Source organism: Manacus vitellinus, unplaced genomic scaffold, assembly GCF_001715985.3.
Source record: "Manacus vitellinus isolate BGI_N305 unplaced genomic scaffold, ASM171598v3 scaffold_9_pilon, whole genome shotgun sequence".
Taxonomy (NCBI): Eukaryota; Metazoa; Chordata; class Aves; order Passeriformes; family Pipridae; genus Manacus; species Manacus vitellinus.
In genome coordinates this window covers 9060762-9083842 of record NW_021940917.1, presented here as the reverse complement: position 1 = coordinate 9083842, position 23081 = coordinate 9060762, and the positions used below count along the sequence as shown (strand labels likewise).

The window sequence follows — 23081 nt, the reverse complement described above, 5'->3', positions numbered from 1 at the left end:
ATATAGTGTGTTAGACCCTTCTTGGATAAGTACAAGTAGAAATTCTCTTATGAGTTTGTGCACACATTTTTGACGGACGAACAAAGCAGATACAGCCTAGCAGAGGCGTTGGCTGTGGGCATGTGAGGAAAGAATTAAGAAGGCATCTCTTTTTGTAGAAGGTCCTGTTTTGCTCCTTTAAGCAAAAGGCAACTCTTGCATCACTACTAGGATTAGAAAATAGCTGAATTTGTTTGCTTTGCTTGTGCTTATCTTTTCTCCTTTCTTGCTGTTCCACTGCATCTGATAGGTATCTGTGATAAATCCCAGCCATTGTTGAAAGCAAATCTCACAGAATGGGTAAGGGTGGAAGGGACCACAGTATGTCAATCTGGTCCAACCTCCCTGCTCAAGCAGGGTCATCCTAGAGCACATGGCACAGGATTGTGTCCAAACAGTTTTTGAATATCTCCAGCGAGGAAAACACCACAGCCTCTCTGGGCGACCTGTTCCAGTGGCAGATCACCCCCACAGTAAAGAAGTTCTTCCTCATATTCAGGTGGAACTTCCTCTGCGTTGGTTTCGGGCCATTGCTTCTCATCCTATTGCTTGGCTCCATCCTCTTGACACCCTCCCTTCAGATACTTAGAGACATTAATGAGGTCCCATCTCAGTTGTCTCCTCTCAAGGCTGAACAAGCCCAGTTCCCTCACCCATAAGAGAGATGCTCCAGTCCCTTAATCATCTTTGTTGCCTTCCACTGGACCTGCTTCAGAAGCTCCATGTCTCTCATGTACTAAGGAGCTCAGAACTGGACACAGCCATGTGAGGCCTCAGCAGGGCTGAGTAGAGAGGCAGGATCACCTCACTTAACCTACTGGCAATACTCTTCTTAATGCACCCCAGGATACCATTGGCCTGCTTGGCCACGTGGACACACTGCTGCTTCATGGACACCTTGTTGTCCATGAGGATCCCCAGGTTCTTTTCCACAGAGCTGCTTTCCAGCAGCTTGGCCCCCAGCCTGTGCTGGTGGCTGGGGTTATTCTTCCCCAGGCGAGGACCCTTCATTTGCCTTTGTTGAATTTTAGACTGTTTTTCTCTTTCCATCTCTCCAACTTGTCAAGGTCCTTCTGAAGGGCTGCACAGCCCTCTGGGGTATTACCCACTCCTCCGATCTTTGTGTTATCAGTGAACTTTGCTGAGGAGGCATCTGTCCCTTCATCCAAGGCATTGATGGATAAGTTCAACAATACTGGGCCCAGTATTGAACACTGGGGGACACCACTACTAACTGGCCTCAAACTAGACCCCGTGCCACTAATTATGACCCTCTGCAATCTGCTGTTCAGGCAGTTCTCAGTGCTCCTCACTGTCCACTCCTCCAGTCCATGCTTCCAGAGCTGAATTTGTGGATACCGCAGATTTGCTTCTTTTGCCCTTGGTCTTAGTTGCCTTATGGTTTGGTTTGTTTTTTTTTCTTTGTGTGTTTGTGGTTCTTTGGTTTATTTTATATGAAATAACTTATAAGCTCTAATAATTTTTTCTACTCAGGTTACCCTTAGATCTTATATTCACTTGGATAATTAACTTCTTTCTTGAAAACTATCTGTATGGGTTGTCTTGGACATAAATGGCAGAATTTCAGTACGGAGGAGGAGAAAGGGTGCTTAGTGGGAGATGAGTGTGAGGCTGCTGTGGACACAGCTAATTTGGACAGCTTTGAAACCGATTAAAACAGTCCACTGCATGTTAAAACCTCAATCAGGCAGACCTGTGTAGTGCTGCTGCTCATAAATCTTTAAGAAAGACTGACAGCTGTAAAGAGCAGGAGATGCAAATGGCAATATAGGGGAAGACATGAAAGAGGATAAACAGGAGGGAGAAGGATGAGATATGCTAAGAGACATGAGAAGAAAAAACAAGGGAGAACCAGAGAGAAGGGTACACTTTTGGGCAATCAGTGCCACAGGAGCTACCCTTTCAAAGGCACTGCCTCTTGTGGAGGCAGCACACTGGAGGAGGGAAACTCCTGAATGCACTCTGGGCTGCGGGTAAGATACCCCTGAATGGACTTTGACCCGTCAGGCAACCCACCCTGAGGAACTGCAGCCTGTGGATGACTCACCCGAGGAGACTGCGGGCAGTGGCAGGCCCATACTGGAGCTGACTCAGGGACTGCAAACCTGTAGTCAGTCTCTCCTGAGCAGCTACACCTGCTAGAGCAGCGTAACAGTTAAGACACAACCAGCAGTGGAGGAAAATAAGTGAGAAGCAAGGCATGGCCAGAAGAACCTTTACATGCTGAGTTTTGCCTCCTATGTTGTCTTGCTGAAGGGCAGGGGAGGGACTGAATGTAAGGAACTGTGCAAAAGAGCAGTTCAGATGGAAAAGCGGGGAGGAAATGTCTCTGACTGAAGCTGAGCCTGGAGAAGGAAGGCAAAAGGTACTTCCCTGAAAGTTGTTTGTCTTTTTTTCTCAATACCCACATTGATAATTAGTTGCCCATTAATTGACAATAATTTGAGTAGAATTGCCTGAGTTGAGGCAGTTTTGCCTGTGACAGTAATTGGTGGGGAATGCAGGCAGCAGTTGGACCTGGTATGGCCTGGGTCTGGAGTATTTGTAGTCATGTGAAACCTAGAAGGAGTTGTGCTTTGTGTTAATGGGAACTTGTCTTATGAGCATGTGTATTGTGTATGAGGAGTTAATGCAGACTGTGTGTTAGCAGGTGGAAAACTTGCCAGTTGTGAAGAGGATGGTAAGAACTGGGGTGATCCAGTTTCAGCCTCTGAGGCCCCTGAAAAAAAGTGTGCTTCCACTGGGGGTCTGGAGTTACTGTCTCAGCAGGGCCAGAGCCAGGAGCTCTTTGACAGAGTAATGGGCTGATGGTAACAGAGGTATTTAATGTTCAGTGTGAAAAGGTGGCCTATGGCTGGAGGTGAACAGCTGGTAGCACTGAAGTGACCAAATTGCAATCTGTGCTGAGTTGGCAGGCTGTTGTGGAGGAGCTGCCTCAGTTACAGTGATTTGTGGAAACAGGACCACAGCTGCCCATAGTATGACCACACAGCTGCCCTTTGAAGTAATAAAGAAGTGCTGGGCACCTAAAGCAGCCATCCCAGGGAGCTGTCCTTGCAGTGGCTGTGGTGGTACTGGGCAACTGAAGCTGATGGGATATAGCTGATGGCTGGAGAGAGCACTGCTCTGGTGATTTTGGAGCCTGTAGCGCTTGTTAGCGTTGCTCTGTGCAAGGGAGGAGGACTGTGGGGTTTTCTGATGGAATTGTACGTAGGGAAATACCCTGGTCCTGCAAGCAAGGTATCTCTGTGAAAGGAATTAGCAGAATCAGGAGATCAACTCTGCTTCGAATGCTGGAACATGTTTCTGGGGAAAGGACCTCAGATAGATGGTGATTGTTAGTGCTGAAAACTCTGTTAGTGACCTGAAAATTCTGGTGGCTGGACACTGTTACTAGTGCCCCTAATCTCATAGAGACTAGTTCTGTCCTGGATAGCAGTCGCAGCACACTGCACCCGTTCCTAGACCCCTGAGGTATGAAGGAGTTTTCACTTACAGAAACTTCTGATGTCAGTGGGAGGATGCAGTATTAGAACAGAATTATGTGGTACTTGTCATATACTGAAAAATACTTATATTGTACCTGTTAGAGGAAGTAAAGAGGAAAGTTGAAACTAATTAGTCTTTCTGTTTTCTCTTTTTGTTCTGAACTGGTGAGTTAGAAGAGCTGATCTCTACCACTGGAGTACTAAGATAGTGTTGTAACATGTCAGTGACACTGTTGTGGACTAGACAGTCATCCTTCTGTGATTCCTCATTGGTATTTAAGATGTTCAGTTTAGCAAAACACTTAGGACATGTGCGAATTAAGTAGATAAATGGGGTTATTCAAGAAAGTAAGCTTTTTTGCCTTGAAATGCTGTCAGCAGTTGTCAACCTTAAGGTCAAGACAACATTTCTTTTGCATTGGCTTGTGCTGTAATGGCTTTAAAAGTTATAGTGTTTGGATACCTAAGGTACTGTACAAGGGTTCGGTTGAGGAAGAGTGCCTGTCCTTCCATATTGCATTTGCAAAATCTGGTTCTTGCCACCACTTTTCCCTACTGCCTTGCCTTATTTGGATGGGTTTGAATCACAGAAACATTTAGGTTGGAAAAGCTGAGATCATTGAGTCCAGCCTTTGACTACCTTGTCAATTAAACCTTATGAGAAAGTACGATGTCTAGTTGTTTCTTGAACATTTCCAGGGATGGTGACTCCACCACTTCCCTAGGCAGCTCATTCCAAATCTTGACCACCCTTTCCATGAAGAAGTTCTTCGTGATGTCCAGCCTGAAGCTCCCCTGGCACAGCATGAGGCCATTTCCTCTTGTCCTATTGCTAGTTACATGGGAGAAGAGACCAACTCCCAGCTGGCTACAACCTGCTTTCTGATAGTTTTAGAGAGCAATAAGGTCTCCCCTGAACCTTCTCTTCCCTAGGCTAAACAACAGTAGCTCCTTCAGCTGCTCCTTTACAAGACTTGTGCTCCAGACCTTTCACCAGCTTCCTTGTTCTTCTCTGGACATGCTGCAGCACCTCGGTGTCTTTCTTGCTGTGAGGGGCCCAAAACTGGGCCCAGGATTTGAGGTGTGGCCTCACCAGTGCCAAGTACAGGGGGACAATCTTTTCCTTGGTCCTGCTGACCACACTGTTGCTGATCCAAGCCAGGATGCCATTGGCCTCCTTGGCCACCTGGTCCCACTGCTGTCTGCAGTTCAGCCGATTGTCCAGCAGCACTGCCAGGTCCTTTTCTGCTGGGCGGCTTTCCAACCACTTTTCCCCCCGCCTGTTGCGCTGCCTGGGGTTGTTGTGACCCAAGGGCAGGACCTGGCGTTTTGCCTTGTTGGACCTCATACAATTGGCCTCAGCCCATCAATCCACATCCCTCTCCAGAGCCTTCCTACTCTCCAGCAGATCAACACTCCCACCCAACTTAGTGTCATCTGTGAACTTACTGAGGATGCACTTGATCCCCTTGTCCAGATTGTCAACAGAGATATTAAACACATTAGGTAATGTTGGGTAACTAAAACAAACATTAGATAATATTTAGTAACTATTTATTTGTTTTTCTGCTGTATTTGTCTGGTCCGAAAAACTGAACTCATGTGAAGTCATGTTCTGGCTTTGAGTCTCCATTGTTCTTGTACCAGTTGTCGGTGGCAATTCTAATTATAGCACCTAATGGAAATCACTTTAAGGCAGCCGCAGTCAGTTGATGCTGAGGCTCCTCATTGTCTTGGTTCCCAGGTGTAAGTGTGAAGGGTAGTGTGTGTCAATTAATTGATAAACTGGTTTTAGACAAATTGATACTGCTGGATTTAGACAAATTATTTTAAAAGGCTTTTAGTTACAGTAGTCAATGAAGAAATAATGAATTCTGCATTTATGTGGCATTTGGGTGTAACTGGGCCTGTTGCGCCTTGTCTGCTGAGTGAAATACAAGACTTCCAGGAACATATAAACGTAATAAAACACCCAAATGTAACTAAAAGTAATTAATTGCCTTAGTGTAATGTGTATGGACACAAGGAGGAAATTCAGTTTGCACAGATGCATAAAACTCAAGTTTCCTGAGGTACTTCTGCAACATTGAAGAACTTTCTAAACATGGCTTCCAAACCTAAACAACCCCCCCACATAGCCTATATTTGACTTCTGCTTTTTTTTCTGTGCAGTCATTTGATATTTTGGTTAATAATCTATTACTGTATAGTGATTATAACACTTAATTTGTAAGAAAATAGTTTTATTTCTCTTGGCCCAGTTTGCTTGTCTTGTCAGCTGTTTGTTTGTTTGGTTTTTTAAATCTTTGACCCCCTCTTCCTGGTTAGTCTGTGATTTGTGTCCAGAATTACCGTGCTCTGTTCTCTGATCTCTCTGCTTCTCTTTGTTATCTCATTTTCACCTTTTTGTTTGTTGGTGGGACTGTCTCCTCCTTTGGACTGTCTTACACTTTGCAGTGTCTGGCAACAGATAGGGTAAGGTAGCTTTTAAGAGCAGCAGTAGTTACCCACTTTGCCATCATAGGGGTTGCATTTTCTCTGGTTTATGAAAGTGCTTTGGAGGCATCTTATTACAGATAAGAGCCAAGTAGGTTGTAGTGTAGATCTAATTTAAAAGGCAATCTTCAGAGAGCTCTCCTGTTACTATCAAGTGTTATCAGGCATAAGTGAACCAACATTTTGCTAGACTTTGGAGATAATGCAAAGACTCATTTATGAGATTAGAGGTACCCTTCCCTGCTATTGATAATCACACACAAACAGAAAGCTGCAAAGTGATGGTATTGGAACTTCTCCAGGAGTCGTCTGGAAGATGTCTAGCACATGTGAAATGGCATGTCTGTTCTTGGGTGTGTGGCTTAGTTGAATCTTTATTCAACTTGAACTACTTACACTGAAATTTTTCATACAGGTTGTCTACCTCAAGGTAAATAGTTTTTCGAGTAGCTGATGACAAGGATGACATAAAATGTTGGTGACACTAACAACAGATTGTTGTCTTTGATCTTGTATATTTGGAACACGGAATGGAGCAAACTCGTAATCTCATTAGCAGTATCTTTCTGCAAAAATTCTTAGAGGGTTAAAAGCATTACAGATCTCTGTGATGGGAGAGGGGGAAATATATGAAATTTTTAGGCTGCAGGAGTCTGTGAGGTGTTTTGCTGCTCCTTCTTCCCCTGCCAGTGATATTAACTGCATAGTATGAGGTGGTACAGTGGATGGATGAAATACATTGTCAAGAGTTGTGCCTCTTAATTTTGATACATATCATTGTATTTCAAAAGGTTATGTTACATCACACTTCTTTTTAAGCATCTTTTAGAGGGGTGATACATATGTTTCATAACAGCATTTCCAAGCAGATTTTTTTGTGCAGCTTGTGTAGTGGTGAGAGAGGTGAATTCATCTATTTTTCTGAGAGTCTGTGAGCCAAATTTTGTGGGTTTCTTTAGAGATAAGATTGATAAAATTTACCAGCTCAGTTTTTCTGGTTTGTGTCTATCGGAAATTTAAAAAAAAAACCAAAAAAAATTGCCCTTCTGAAATGCTGTCAGACATGATGTTGAGTGTAGCAGTGTTACATTAACTTACCATTTTCTTTCAAAGTTTGGGTTGTTGTTGTTGTGGTGTTTAATAATTGCTTTCTTCAATATGTGATGTTTCTTACAGGAGAACTTATTCAAGCTTTCCAAGGCATTTGCAGCACAAGGGCACTTACACTGTCTCATTGACAACTGTGTAGTCCAGACAGCTTTTCTGTTACTGTGGCTGGGATTAATAGGGCCCAGGACTGTGTGTTCACACCTGTGTGAATTGGTGTTTGAGCGTCTTTCTTCAGCATTTTGCTGTTTTGTACTCTGGAAACACTAGCTGATGAGTTAATGAAATAAAAATTGGCCTGTCATACACCGAAAATAAAGAAAAAGTTTTGGCATGATTTGATAATATAGCTTCTTCTTAGCCGTTAACATAATTCTGGCAGTTAACTATTTTGGAATCTTTTAGGGAGAAAAATTGAGAAATATTTGCGTGGCAGGGATCTTTGGCGCAAAACAAGCAGTAAAGAGCAGTCTGGGGTCTGTAGGAAGCATATTATCTAATGTTTAGCAAATTGTGTTGTCATTTAAACTTGTACCTTATGAAATAATTGGATCTGAGCTAGTTTAGTGTTAACAGATTTTTAAAATAAGTCAGAAAACCAAATTGAATAGTCTCACAGTACAATAGTTTAAAGTTTTGTGTTTTAGAAGATCCCGTACTTAACACTGATGGGTTGATGTTGTACTAAAAGTTTGGTTTATCTGACCCAGAGTTACAGCCATCCATCCACTGGAGATGCTTTCATAAACAAAACACAAATTGTGCTGGATGCAGTTCTCTGAAGTTGCACGGTTTTTTGCGAAGAGTATATATCAAAAAGGGTTTCTATTTCTATGCTTAGTGACTCCTGATTTGGTGCTCAAAGGGATAATCCAAATCCACCTCCTACTGCTACACCTTTCTAAACATTTCTGCAGTACTAATCTGCCTTTAGTGAGCATGTGGCTATGTGGTGACTCAGATCAGCAAGCTAGCTTTTTCTGTGGGATACTTCCCTGTTTGATCAGCAGCCTGATCCAATTTATGTTGTGGTACTGACTGTTTTATAGCCACCGGTGGGCTGAGGGTGAGGGAAAGCAGAAACAGGGAATGAATTGCTGTTTTGGTGGCAAACTGCAGATAGACTACAAGGGAAAACGGTGTGTTCATTTTAATGCTTAGTGTGATCCGTAATGGATGTGTTGTAGGCAACTTACTGTGTTTTTGTTAAGCCCACTACATTTCAGCTTGCTGAATTGTAAACTGCCTAGGACTTGGTCAGTAACAGGGTTCCCACTACTTCAAGTTTAACCACAGCCGATTGTATGGGAGCCTGTTTGTTTATCCTTTTATCGTGCAGGTGTGGGGGCAGGGAGGGGAGTAGGAGAAGACATATTCACTGGTTTTGAGTTCTGTAGTGTTGTTCTTGTTTCTGAAAGATAAGGGTTTTTTTTTCTTCTGCTTAAAACTTTAAAATGTGTTTGAAAGCATCTTTAACTCCCCTGTCTTCCCTCTCTTCCCACTCCCCCTCTTTTAGAGAAACTGTATCAAGTTACAGATTACATCTACTGAACATGATTTTGTGGTAATATTTGGAAAATGCTGGTTAGAGAATTTCAGTTGTGTATTGAGATTTTATATTTGAAATGGTGACTAGCACTAGATAGAATTTGTTCTGCTTTGTATAATTTTGTTTGTCTTTGTTACTAGCAACTGATCGAACTATTACTTTCCAAAACTGAAAGAGCAAATCAGTGTTTGGTTTTCAAGAACAGTCACCTTCTGAAAAATAACAATGATCGCAATCTGGGTCCTTTCTTGATTAGCTCCTGCTCAATACCTTTAATTTGACTTCTCCACCAAAAAAAAAAAAAAAGGCGCTATTTTGGAGCTTAAGTTTTGGGGTTTTTTTCCTAATCATTGCCCTTTCTCTCCACTACCCACTGATTTCAGTGCATTACATTCTAAGGTCCTTTTCTTTTTTTTTTTTGTATGGGGGAGATGTGTAGTACAGGAGAAAACATGTGTGAAGTGTGTGAGATGATTGATCTACCATGTACATTCACCTGACATGTGATGAAGCAGTACCCAGTTGCAGCATGCTTTTCAATATAAACTCCTAGTATGCAGAAGGTAGGGTTACATTTTTTGTTTTCAGTGGTTTTTCAGGCATGCACAAACTTATGACTATTTCTCTGCTGACAGACAGCCTCTACTACGAAGTGCACACCTGAATCTTACCTTCCATGTACTTCTTTCAGACTTGCCTACTTCCGTCTGTCTCTGAATATTTTATCAAGGCTAAGTGACATGTTAATTGTTTTTAATTACATCAGGGTATCCTCTTAAGTTCTTTCCCGTTGTCCACACCTGTGTGTTTCTGCTCCTTCCTGTTGTTAGATCTGACAGTTGTATAACTATTAGTTTGCTGAGTGAGTGGATTGACTTGCCCTGTGTCCATGTGGTTGCTGAATTGGATATAAGTAGGTGACAAGAGGGGAGGATGGGAAAGACTGCCTGCCTGAAAGCACTCTGGGTGACTGATGCAGTGGTTTGACCCAGGCCAGCAGCCAAGCAAAGGTATCCTGACCTGGGACCAGCATATTTCTATAGGCTGATGTCTTCCTTCGGTCGAGACACGTATCAGGGTGGCATGCGTTTAGTCACTTGTGCGTGCTGGCAGTGTTTTCTATTACTTATTAACTTGAGTCAACCGTTTCTTGAGCAAATAGGGGCAAGGAGCAAACTATAAGGGAGTGAGTGCATGCTGTGAAGGAAATCTGTGATGTAGAGTTGGTTGTGGAATAGTTTTCAGGGGTCTGACCCAAATCTGTGGTCAGCTCAGCTCTTCTGGAAGCCCACTGAAGCATGAGAAGGAAGGAGACCCTGTTCCTGCTCTTCTCCCATGATCTTGGCAGCACATTCACAGCCACTTTCTTGAATGTGCTCTGGAGCTTCTTGCCTTCCCTAATGTGCCCAAACTCTAATTTGGCAGAACGCAATCTGAATTGCAAGGAAAAAAAAAACAGGTTTAACTTTCTGTTAAGTGAATGAATTGAAGCAGGATTGTATGGGCATCGGTACCGGCATGATACCTTGTTTGGTTGGTGTTGATGGTAACACAGGAGAAGGATTTTTGGGGAATCTTTGCTGCCAGTGAAACTACATGATCATCTTGCCACATCCTTTCAAACTAGCTAGGTTAAATTGATGACATGCTAACATTATGTGTGGTAATAGTTTTGTGGTAGTTTATGTATCTCAGCTAATTTACTGTGGGATTAGACAAATATCAACACTGATGAGAAGCACGGGACGTCCCAGAAGAGGGGAAAGGAGGGAAGAAGGAGTGCCTTGGAGCAGTAGCCTGTAGTTAAACTGGTTCAGCTACGTTATAAAGCTTCACTCAAGGGGAAAAAAGGCTGAAAACAAGATCAAGGTGTTTGTTTCTTGCTTTAGGAATAATTCTCTCCATTTACTAAGAGAGCTGTGGCCACTGCTTTTCGTTTGACCTATGTTTCAGGTTTTTGAATCTCTGAAGTCTAGAAGGTCCATAAAGAGGAGTGTAATAGACCTACTATTGCAACAGTAGTATGCCTGCATGCTTAAATGTGGGTATAAAAGTATAAGAAATAAGTACTTGATAACAGCATGTTATTCAGCCTTAGTTGTGTTTCTCTGCCTCCGTGCACAAGTGTCTAGTTTTGCTTCTTTGTGGGATGGACCAGAGCTATGACAGTGGCTGCTTCTATAGACCCCATCCCTCCCACCTTCACAGGCAGGCAAAAACCTGCACATACATATTTATTATATAAAATATAATTATATTGATATATATTATATAATGTTATATCTAGTAAAAAAATCTTAGTCGAAGTTGAAAAAGCTCTCTAAGATCATCAAGTCCAGCTGTTAACCTAGCACTAAACCATGTCTGTAAGTGCCACATCTAAACATTTTTTAACTATCTACAGGTTTGGTGACTCTACTACTTCCATGGGCAGCCCATTCTAATGCTTGGTAACCCTTCTGGTGAATAAATTATTCCTAATACTCAACCTAAACCTCCTTTGGCACAATTTGAGGCCATTTCCTCTTGTCTTGTCACCTGGGAGCAGAGACTGACTCCCACTGTGCTACAACCTACTTTCTGGTGGTTGTAGAGAGCAATAAGTTCTCCCCTGAGCCATCTTTTCTCCAGACTAAACACCCTCAGCTCCTTCAGCTGCTCCTTTACAAGACTTGTGCTCCAGACCTTTCACCAGCTTCCTTGTTCTTCTCTAGACATGCTGCAGCACCTCGGTGTCTTTCTTGCTGTGAGGGGCCCAAAACTGGGCCCAGGATTTGAGGTGTGGCCTCACCAGTGCCAAGTACAGGGGGACAACCTCTTCCTTGGTCCTGCTGGCCACACTATTGCTGATCCAAGCCAGGATGCCATTGGCCTCCTTGGCCACCTGGTCCCACTGCTGTCTGCAGTTCAGCCGATTGTCCAGCAGCACTGCCAGGTCCTTTTCTGCTGGGCAGCTTTCCAACCACTTTTCCCCCCGCCTGTTGCGCTGCCTGGGGTTGTTGTGACCCAAGGGCAGGACCTGGCATTTTGCCTTGTTGGACCCCATACAGCTGGCCTTGACCCATCAATTCAGCCTGTCCAGATCCCTCTCCAGAGCCTTCCTGCTCTCCAAGAGATCAACACTCCCACCCAACTTAGGGTCATATGCAAGCTCACTGAGGGCGCATTTGGTCCTGTTGTCCAGATCATCAGTATAGATATTAAAAAGAACTGGCCCCAAAAGCCATCCATTGTAGCACTTCAGTTGTGTGTCATCTCACCATGTTCCATATTGATAACTGTCATAGTTTTCCAGCCTCACAATAGCTTCCAGCCCTTCCTGTTTGAGGCCTATGCTGCATGCGTTGTTGTAGATGAACTTCAGCTGGGCAATTAATCCTGCCACATTTTTGGAGAGAGGTTTTCCTATGTGGAGTTTGCAGAGACGTTAGTGGTTTTTAGCACTTCAGTGACTCCTGTGTTTCTGCTGCCATGTGGATCTCAATCCCCTAACTCCACTGAGATGGCAGACTGAAGGACCCAGACTTATCCCTAGAGAGTCTGGTTTTATCCCTTCCCCCTTCAAATACAGTTTAAAGTTCTTTCAGTGAGCCCTGCTAACTCCTATGCAAAAATCCCTTTTCTCCTCTTTGAGACAGGTACTCCATCTGTTGCAGCAGGCATGGTGTCATATAAACCAACCCATGATCAAGAAACTCAGAATTATGTCAGTGACACCAGTTACAGAGCCAGGTATTAATTTGCTGGGTCTTCCTTTGCCGTTTCTTCTCTCATCCTTCTTTGCAGCTGGAAGGACAGAGGAGAAACTACTTGTGCTCCTGATCTGTTAAAAAGTTGTCCCAAGGACATTATTATGCATACATTATTTTACATAGAAAAGAGCTTTCTCTATATAAAAAGTGTTCTTGATTACTTAATTGTGATGATCGAATGACTGTATAAAAAGTTACTGCTTTGAGGTACTGAAACTTATTTGGTAGTTATCTATGCTTTCTGATATGGATTTGTCTTCATACCATTACATTAATATGGTAGGATTTTAAATATGCTAATAGTAGTCTTTATGAAGCAAGGGTGCTGCTAATTCATGAATTTAGGGGTTGTCTGCAAAGTTTTTGAAATCCTCCAATCTTTTTAAATTGTATTTAATGCATTAACCAGTGTGATATACCAGTAGCAAATTTCTTTTTTTTTTTTCCTGTGGATAAAGATGCCAACTTTTGAAAGTGTTTTAACTACACATATATGTGGTTAAATACATGGGGGTGTTTATAAATGTATATATATTTATATATATGTATATATGTAAAGTAAGGAAGATGTATGGAGCTCATCCTTTCTACCTTTCAGTTACAAAAAGAAGCAGAATAATCTTGCAACTTCTTTCTCCTGTTCATGCTGAGACCTTGTGTTTGGTATTCCACAACAGATCAACGCTCCAGCAAGACCTGTGTGAGATGGTTCAGCTCACTAAAAATACAGAAATAGAAGCAGGAAAACCAGTCCCTTTCAGAAGTAGTGATCTGCTAGCTTATCTCGATGGCCTGTGAAACCACAGTCTTCAAGGAATATCATCAGTGGTTTCTGCATCTTGTTTTGCTGTCTCGCAATATTTAACTATCTGTTACACATTTCTGATCAAGACTTACTTATCTCCCTCTAATAGGATAGTTCTTAAAGTAGCTGCTGACAGAAGGTTGAAATGAGTGAATAAAGAGTGAGGTGTTTTCAGCTGCTTGTAGAAGGTTTGTGTCTCAGAGACCCAGCAATCTGTCTAAGGTAGCAAGGTTTTTGTTTTCTCTAGAATACTACCTACAAGAGAGATGGAGAGGGCCTTTTTAGAAGGTCATGGACAAGGGGTGATGGCTTAAAACTGAAAGAGAGTAGTTTTAGATAAAGAATTTCTTCCTAAAATCTTACTGTGGGGGTGGTGAGATACTGGCACAGGTTGCCCAGAGAAGCTGTGGATGCCCCATCCCTGGAAGTGTTCAAGGCCAGGTTGAGCCAGCTACTGTAGCAGAAGGTATCCCTACCGGTGACAGGGAGTTGGAAATAGATGATGTCTAAGATCTCTTTCAACCCAAAGCATTTGATTGTAATATTCTTCTACCCTTAATGAGGTGTGGAGAGGAAGTATAGTCTTGGCCTTTAAAAAAAAAATCTTACTGCTTAATCTGATACAGATTAGCAAGAATTTATCATATAGTATATTGAGCAGTGATAACTTGCTTGTCAAGGTTTTGTCTTTGGAAATACTTGTTTTCCTCTGCTGAGAGGAAATCTAGGTTACAGTTGCTTCTGTGGGTTAATTATTATTGTGGTAAGGAACAGAGTTTGAGAAAATCTTGCAGATGCTTCTTCCATGATACTGGGTGGTTGAACTACAGCTCTTGACACCATTATCCATCCTGCTGTTTTTTGTTTTGTTTTGTTTTTTTTTGGTTTTTTTGTTTTTTTTTAGTTTCCCCACCCACATATACCAGAACCAGACTGTATAAGAAGGAATTTCAGTTTTACTATCCAGAGGCTGCAGGATGATTCATTTAATAAATGTAGGTGCAAAAGTGCTTAGATACAGCCTGGCTACTTAGGTTTTCACGTGCACTATCTGCAAGTCCCTGTAAACAGTGCTCTGCCAACATCTGTTGCAGAGCTCAATGTCATTGAACCATTGTATGTTCCTTGGTGTAGTGTTTTTCTGCAAGCTTACTGCATTAGGCAGAGGTGGGAAAAATGCATTAAGCAAGTATAATTAGTGTTTTTGGCTGCTTTGGGCTAATTTCAATGCAAAATAATACGTTATTCTATACATGATACAAATGTTGAGAAAGGATTGCTTTGCTTTATGATTTTGAACTATACATACAGAAGTTATGTAGTAATGAGGACTGCTCTGATCACAACACCTGTCTGAGAGAATTAAACCACCATAAGCACAAGTTAGTGCTCGAAAATACCAACTTCATCTTACCTCTGCTTTGGAGACTTCAGTGCATGTTCTGTAGCACACAGAACTTCATTTAGAGTATACTTGCTTCAACAGTGTTGATGTTGTTTAAATTTAGTCTATTATTTTGACTTCCATGTTAAATGTTAGCCTTAATTTCAATATTGTAACTTTTTTTTATAACAGTTGGCCTGTTTCTCTGGTGACAGTAGGGTTTTAATTGTAACTTTAATTCTGTGTCAGAGTGTGCCGCTTCACAAATAGTCCTCTGTGTAAAATGATCTGGTTTACTGTTACTTTACCTGCTGCTACATGGAGTCTAGCAGAGTACTGCAATTACTGGCGTGGAAATTACTTTACTTTAGTGTCACAGTGCCACAGTGCTTTCAGAATGGCAGGCTGCCACTTCTGTGCAATGTTATGAATAGCACGTGAACTCAAGTCTTACTTAAAGATAGTATGTTAGGGACAGTTTTGCCATTTGCTGTCAAGAGTGTGCGGTGCTTTGTAGCTGAACAGATTGCGATAATGCTGCATGCCTTATTTGCATGTTTTGCAAGGTTTCCCCCTCTTGCACAGTCTGTAGGCTTTTCCTGCTGTAATTCAATCACCTGCATAATACTCTGTGTCAGCATGATATGTCAGTAATATGATGCCTTGCAAGATTCCGTGGTTTTATAACTTAGTGCTTATTTATCACAGTCCTGCCTCAAAGTTGTCTTCATGTTTTCCTTTCTTATCTTTTCCCATTTACTCTGCCACTTCCTTCTTGTATTTCCTGCTTATCAGGGCTTTTGCCTCTGTACGAAGCTACGTGCATTGCTAGAGTCTGGTTTTGGGTTTTTCCCCTTGCAGTATCTACTTTTTGATCCTCCTGGTCAAAGTTGCATTCTTGAGACTCTACTTTTTTAATGACTCTAAAGGCCTTGTTTGCAGTCATGTTTGTGAATATTACTAAGGCAATCTTTGTCTGGGGTACCTGTATGAACTGTTGCTTTTTTTACTTTGGTCTAGACCATCCCTTGGCTGTTAAATGCTCAGCATTTCCATTTACCTCTATAAAGCCCAGGCCTGGGCTCAACAGCAGTACAAGGACATAATCTGCTTTGCCTTTCTGCCTTTTTGTTGAACCCATTGTTCATTCTCTGTAACATTATGCCCAAGATGTGCAGCTGTGAACCTGCTTAAAAGGAGGGAGGGACTGATTAGGTACCAAATGTCACTGCCTCATTTCAGGAAAAAAAATTCTAGAGAACTCCTGGAATTTCTTCTTCTCCTACTGGAGCTCCTTCATAGTTCAGTAATTTCACCTGGTGAATGTTTAAGTTAAGAATTGATATTAGGTACATGTTGCAATAAAATAGCCTTTGAATCTGATTACTATGTGTGGTAGAGAGCTATGTTGTGCAGTATGTATGCTAACTTGCAAATTTCATGTTTCAGCAAATACTTCTTCTTTAGTTACTTGTGTATATATATTTACCTGATGGAAATTTGATTGTATACTGGCCCATCAAGATTTCAGAATTTAATTTTGCATTCATTCACGCAGAAGTGTGGGATTAAATGTTCACATTAGTGAGTTGTGACATTATTGTGAATATATTTTGTATGTTCAATGTGACATTTAGGGACGTGAACTTGCAGTGCTGTGTTAAGAGCTGGACTCAATGATCTTAAAGGTCTCTTCCAACTAAACAATTCTGATTCATTGCTGAAAAATAGTAACTTTTAAATTGTGTGTAAAAGTTTATCTATGTTCTGACCCAGCCTGATGTCCAGTTTCTAGGATTTTTTCATACTGCAGTTGACTGATTCTTATTATTTTCTTGGATTTGTTTGTTAACGAGTTGATCAGTAGAATCAGCTATTTCCCCTGTGCTTTCATCTTGCTCTAAATTTTGCATAACTTAAAGTAGGAAGAGGCACCTCACCATTTCGCTTTTTTGCCTTATTTATAATGCGTTGGGTTTTATTATTATCATCTTGTTATAATACTGTGAGTTTTAATGCTGTGGAAGAAGGCAGGAAAATCTTGTCTCTGCTGCAGTTTGAAAAAAGTAATACCCTTGCTGTTCAAAATGCGTAGCGCAAAATGCGTTAATCTGAAGTGTCTAATAAGTTGAATAAGGTTGAATTTAACCTACATGTTAAGTTAAGGTTTTTTTAGGCATTGCCTTCAACACATCAACTGTGAGATATAAAAATAGCTTTTTTTTCAACAACTAAAACTATTTTTTTGGGCAGCAGTTATAACTCTCAAGCTTTCTAAATTCTGACTGTATTTTGAATAGCATTTTCTAGAGTGTTTTCTTAAGTGTTGTTATATGCTCTTTCTCATTACAGGCGCCTCCACCTCAATAAGAAAGCCACAGACAAACAGCCATATAGCAAGCTTCCTGGTGTTTCACTTCTAAAGCCTTTAAAAGGTGTGGATCCTAACCTGATCAACAACTTAGAAACCTTCTTTGAACTGGATTATCCAAAAGTACGTATATTATTTAGTGTCTTTGTCCCCTTCCATGCCTCAAAAAGTCATATGAGAAGCTTGGATGAGAACTATGCAACTTCATTATGTTTGGGATTGTTATTCCTTCTGCAGCGAATGTATAATTATATATTTTACATGATGCAAACAAAACTTAGTCATTTTTAAAAAGCTGTCTGCTGAGGAATATGTCCAGGGCTTAGGGACGAAACGTATTGTACACTTCATTAAGATTTGCGTAGTCATTATCCCCATAGTGTGGTGTTTATATATTGAAAGGTTTCTTACTGCTATAAAAGATCATTTTAGAGGCAAGACATCCTCCTCAGTTGACTACTTCTCTATAACAGATCCTCCAAAAGAGAACTCCTAACTGATAGCCTTTTTGATGGTTCTTGCTGATGGCACATCTAATGAGTAATTGCTCAGTGATGAGGTGGTACACCTCACCAGTTGTTGGTAGGTAGGAGAGTCTCCAAGCCACTTATTGTTGTTGGGAAGCAAATAGTTGTTAAAAGTGTACATTGGCTGTTAAACACTCTTTGAATTTGTAATATAAGTGATAAGTGTGTCAGATGCTGTCCTTGCTCTAGGGAACTTACAACTTAAAAGACAAATCTATCAGTGCTTGCTGCATCATTCAGTATTTGATGTATGCTCCCGTGGGTGGGAAAAGAAATACACTTTCTACTGTGTATCTGCTGATTTCTGAAATTTGAAATTTAGTTTTAATAAAAAAACTCCTCTTTTCTCAATTCTTCTCAAAACTGCATCTGACACTGCTGCTGCAGTTGTAAAAGGTTTGCGTAAGCTGTATTGTAAGTTTCCTTTTCGTGTTCTGAGGGAGCTTTAAACTTAAATGCTAAGTAGGCAGGGTAAAACAAACAAAAATCCCCATCATTTGGAACTTATTAAAAGTTGGGTAGTTTTTCTGTAATGAAGCTTGAGGACCTTTTGAAAAGGTTCAGGCATGAATGTATTAATCCTTTCAACTCCACAAAGTGCGATAAAGTGTGGCCAAGCACTTTTTAAAACATACTTAAGGCATACTGTGTATGCTGTATGCCAATATTGCAAACAATGCAAAGAACCTTCAGCAATATCTTAAGCTATTTTATGACCATAATGAGCATCAAAACATTATGCAGCTGAAACATTTGACATCAAATAAAACTTACATCAGAACTCAGCAAAACAGTTATACTGGATCTTGCTTTTTGAGAGAGAGTCTCGATCCATAATTCTGATAATATATGGATAGCAGTCTTAAAATGTTGCTGCTCTACAGATATCTAAATTTCAGATAACAATAGTGACAATCATATTTTTCTCAAGGAGAGTGAAAATACATGTGTGAATGCTTCAGTTTACTGGGGCACAGATTATACAGTACAAGCAAGATCCCCAAACCGTTGGCAAACACTTTCATAGTTATTTTGCAGAAGTACTTCTTTCAAGAGATTGACCACAAAAATTAGAACAACAGTATTGCCTCGTATTCAAAGTTCAGCTGTCCAGGGAGAAATTATTATGAAAATTTAAGATTAGACTTCTTCCAGTGAAGGTGAACTCAACCTGCAGCGATACCAGTTTTCTTTTGTGATACTCCATGTGTGAAATAGCTTTGTCTTGAATAGAATCTGGTAGTGCAGTTTCTAAACTGAAGGGCTTACGTGTATTATTTTTATCAGTGAACAGTTCTTAGCTACTGTATGTATTGTAATTGTCACAGAAGTCTCTCTATTCATATTAAGTAAAGCTGATGGTAATGTTTATGTAGATAAGCATCTTTGGATTCCTTTTGCTTTTATTATACATTTTGTAGTTTTTTACTTTGTTACTGCATACAAATGCCATGTACTGTGATTTTTTTTTCTGTTTTCAAATATTGGAGTCTGGAAAGTGTTTTTGTTTTTTTTTTATTTCTGGTTGAATTTCTTGGAGAACATGGCTATAGAATGCCATTGCTACTGTGGATTGAAGACTAATTATTTAATTACTAGGCAAAATAGTTTTATTTTACAAATCTAATTTGATGATCAATAAAGAACTAATTTCTTCAGTTATTTCTATGGTGTTCATGCTGCCAAGATTGTTCTGTTGTGATAGAAGGACGTGTCTGTTTAATGATACAGGTCTTTTACTTTTTAAATTCTGTTTTCCGTGCTGATAAGATGGTAGAAATCAAACACTGCTTCCTCTTTGGCCAAAGAGGCTTTGAGTTTGCATTCTGAGAGGTAGAGATGTGTTTGTCTGATAGTTTGTAGTGCTAGGGTAGTTAAAACAAGTCTTGACTCCCATTTAGTGGTTAATAATTTTAAATTTCCACAATATTCTGAATGCAGTTAGAGTAGTTGGGTGTTTTATGTATGGCAATACCACTTTTTAATTGAAAGTATGTATGTATTTAACATAATATCTTCTTTTGTATGAAATACTTCTTACTGAGTAAGAACATCAGAAGTTGTCATCACAGAGCCCACAGGCAGCTTTCAAAGTTCAGGTTACTTTTTGCTCAAGTAGTTTAGGGAAAATAAAGTCCAATTAGGTGATAGAATAGTATAAAGGAGAATAAGGACTGTTTTGATCACTAGTTGGAACTCTTATTTACAGCAGCTACTGAAAGATGTGGTCCCAGAAAATTGTTTCTTGTTGTGATTGAATTTTTCAATCTTGGGCTGTAAAAATGGCTTCTAGGTATCTTGACCAGAAATTTGCATTTGCTGTATTTTATTATTTGTATTAGAGCTCTAATAGCTTCTAATAATTCAGTAATTTTAACAGGGGAAAAAAAGTTGTATCAGGTTAGAAGTATTCAAGGAATTTGCTGTTAATGCAGAAGCAGAAGTACCTTTGTCAAAGCATGCAGAGCAACCTCAAGGCTGAGTGATTCTTAAAACGCTATTTCTTCACATGCCCTCTGTAGCTCATGTAATAAGCATGGAGCTCGATTGCTGACACAGCTACAGTTTTCCCTTACCTCTTGTTGTTCTTTCAACCATTGCTTTGTTAATGAGGAATATACAGATGCATATACATGTTCCTGAGCTTAGCTTTGTTATACAATTAGGTGCACATATGTACTTATACTGGTCTCTGTGGGTTGTCTCCCAACTCTATTCTACCTGTGTATCTACAAAGTTAAGGAGTGGAAGATGTAGTTCAGAGACATGCAGTCAAAGTGTATCACAGCCTCATTCCTTTAATATTTTGAGTGCTGTAATTTCATTGAGTATAATATTGGATTTAAGATTCATATGTGAACAAAAATGGAAGAGGAAACAAAAATGTTACCTTGTATACCAGAATGTGTTATTTCATTACTAATAGAAACCCTTTGATAACAGAGAAAGTCATGTTCTTCAGCAGAAGAGTTTGAGATACAGCCTGGTTTCTTTCTTCTCAAGTGCATTAAAAATACTCATTTAGCTGTAAAACAACCTCTTTGGTTTTAATTTTATAACAGCACTCTTTATTTTTTTTTAGCTTGCTACTCTATTAAACTTTATTCGTAGACCGTATGGATATTAGCTGTATGTTCATAAATATATATGTGAGTGTATACATTTTTTTTTTTTTTACTAGTATGAAGTACTACTCTGTGTACAAGATCATGATGATCCTGCTATTGATGTGTGCAAAAAGCTCCTTGGCAAATACCCAAATGTTGATGCTAGACTGTTTATAGGTAAGCAGTGCAACTTGAAGGTGGGACTCTTGTCAAATGTTAGGTACTCAACTCAATATACAGTATTCTAAAATTAGTAGATATCTTGTTCAGCTCGTGTTTATTCTGTAGCTTAATTACCAGTTTGGGGTAAAAAGTATGTTTGTAGTCACAGTCTGTGACATCAGTCCAAGAAAACTTTAGGAAGAATGGTTTATTTAACCCCTACATTTTTTCCTTCTAATTTTAAAATAGCAGTTTAAATTCTGTCTTTGCACTGAACTAAATGTGCAGGAAGTGACTTTGAATTGTGGCTGTATTTGAGCTTGAGGTCCTGCAACAATACTTTTTCCTCTGCTTAGACTGTAGAGCTCGTTCTTTGCTTTATATTTGAATTAGTGGAGGGAGGGTATATTAGAACAAGGTAGTCGAATGTTGTTGGGTTTTTTCTCTGGTATGAAGCAAACTGGACCACGTCTGTCAGCTGGATGCAAAAGAGTGTGTCTCTCTTTATTCTGCTCCTTTTTCATTTTTCTGCTAAAATTATTGTAGAGTATAAGGGTCATAATCGTAGTCTTAAGAAATAAGAGATAATAGTTACCTTACAAAATGTTGTAATTAGCTTTGTAGTTTTACTGTCCTTTTAATTACAATAATCTTTTTACCCCTCCATTTTGAGGAAGCCTTTGAATATTTTTTTCCCTTTTATTTCCCCAGTTATAGTAAGATCTAAAATATAGGCATGAAGGTAAATCCTTTGCATAAAAATGGAATTTAGGAATCGGCGGGTAAACATTTACTCTTCAGTTAGTATATAGAAATAATTTCGGTACTGTGTCTGAATTCCAGAAAACCCTTTACATTATTTGTGAATGATGCTTGTATTTTTTAGGTGGCAAGAAGGTTGGCATCAACCCCAAGATTAACAACTTAATGCCTGGCTATGAAGTTGCCAAATATGATCTTATATGGATTTGTGATAGTGGAATCAGAGGTAGGTGTGTGTTGTAATGTTCTGACTCTTGAGTTGCACTTACTCACTGTAGGCAAGCAGTTGTTGGAGACCATTTTTACTGAGAATATAAGTAGAAATTAAAGTTTAAAGTCTGGAAAAAACATTTTTATGGTATAAAAAGGGGTTAATTTCTAATTAAAGGTGAAAATACCTTTAAAAATACTGTTCAAACTGTTTCCATTGTACTTATTGTTGATCACAGTAATTATGTTAATCACTAATATTATTATTTTTCTACCACTTTATTCTTGCAAAATACTGTGCATCAGAGTACATATGCTCTTGATAGTGGTAATAAATTTAGAATTAGTGTCTCTCCACAGTAGTCTGCTAGTGACGGAATTACTCCATGAACCGTCTTTCTTTCCTTTGTCATTTAGTAACGCCAGACACTCTGACAGATATGGCCAATCAAATGACTGAAAAAGTAGGCTTGGTCCATGGGCTTCCCTATGTTGCAGACAGACAAGGTTTTGCTGCTACTCTTGAACAGGTGAGTAAAATGTTCTGGGGGAGGGTTTGGTGTTTCCTTTTTTTTTCTTGCAAAACCTTGCTGACTGAAAGCTATATTGTGCCTCTTGTACCTTTTGAGTGAAGAAATATTTATTTTCAGCTGCAGTCACACTGTAAACTATCTAGAATAACTTCTAAATGCTCCAAAATTCCTCTGTGGTGCTCTGAACATTGATTCAGTATTTAAGTTTACAATACAAACAATAAAGATTATAGGATGAAAATTATGGATTTGATTTTCAAAATTATTAAAACCAAAAAACACTTTCCAGTGCTTAGTCAGAAAGCACAATTTTGATGTCTGAAAAGGCACACAGAAGTGGCCATAAGTCAAAGTCTGGCTTGCACAGTATCTTATTTCCAGCAGGGTTTACAAGCAGAGTCTTTGAGGAGAGTAGAACAAAAGCAAGGCTTATATCCTGTTTTCCAATAATACTGTCGTAACTTTCTGCAACCTTCAGCTGAGAGACTTCCTGAGCAGGAAGCAGACTTGCATATTTACTAATCCTTAATATATTAATATTCTAGTAAGAACAGATTTCTTATACAATCATTTGCATTGTTTCTTGCAATCCATACAAATTTTGAATGTCTGTAACTTTACCAGGAAATTCAATAGATCTATTACAGGATCCACAGGATCTTGTTCACTCTGACCCTTGCTGTTCTGTAGTGCTATTTCATGTCTCCTAATACTTGTGTAAGAGAGAGTGAAAAGTTGATTCTTATCCACCATCTTCATATAACTCAT

The 23081-nt window shown here is 39.8% G+C and overlaps 1 protein-coding gene across 1 annotated transcript in view; it reads left to right on the top strand.

Moving 5' to 3' along the window:
- UGCG (UDP-glucose ceramide glucosyltransferase) overlaps positions 1 to 23081 on the top strand; it is a 30635-nt gene that overhangs the window by 687 nt on the left and 6867 nt on the right. The window contains exons 2-5 of the mRNA XM_018086174.2: positions 16994 to 17135; positions 20721 to 20823; positions 21695 to 21796; positions 22198 to 22310. Of these exons, the coding sequence (XP_017941663.1) occupies positions 16994 to 17135; positions 20721 to 20823; positions 21695 to 21796; positions 22198 to 22310 (460 nt within the window). The remainder of the gene's footprint in view (positions 1 to 16993; positions 17136 to 20720; positions 20824 to 21694; positions 21797 to 22197; positions 22311 to 23081) is intronic.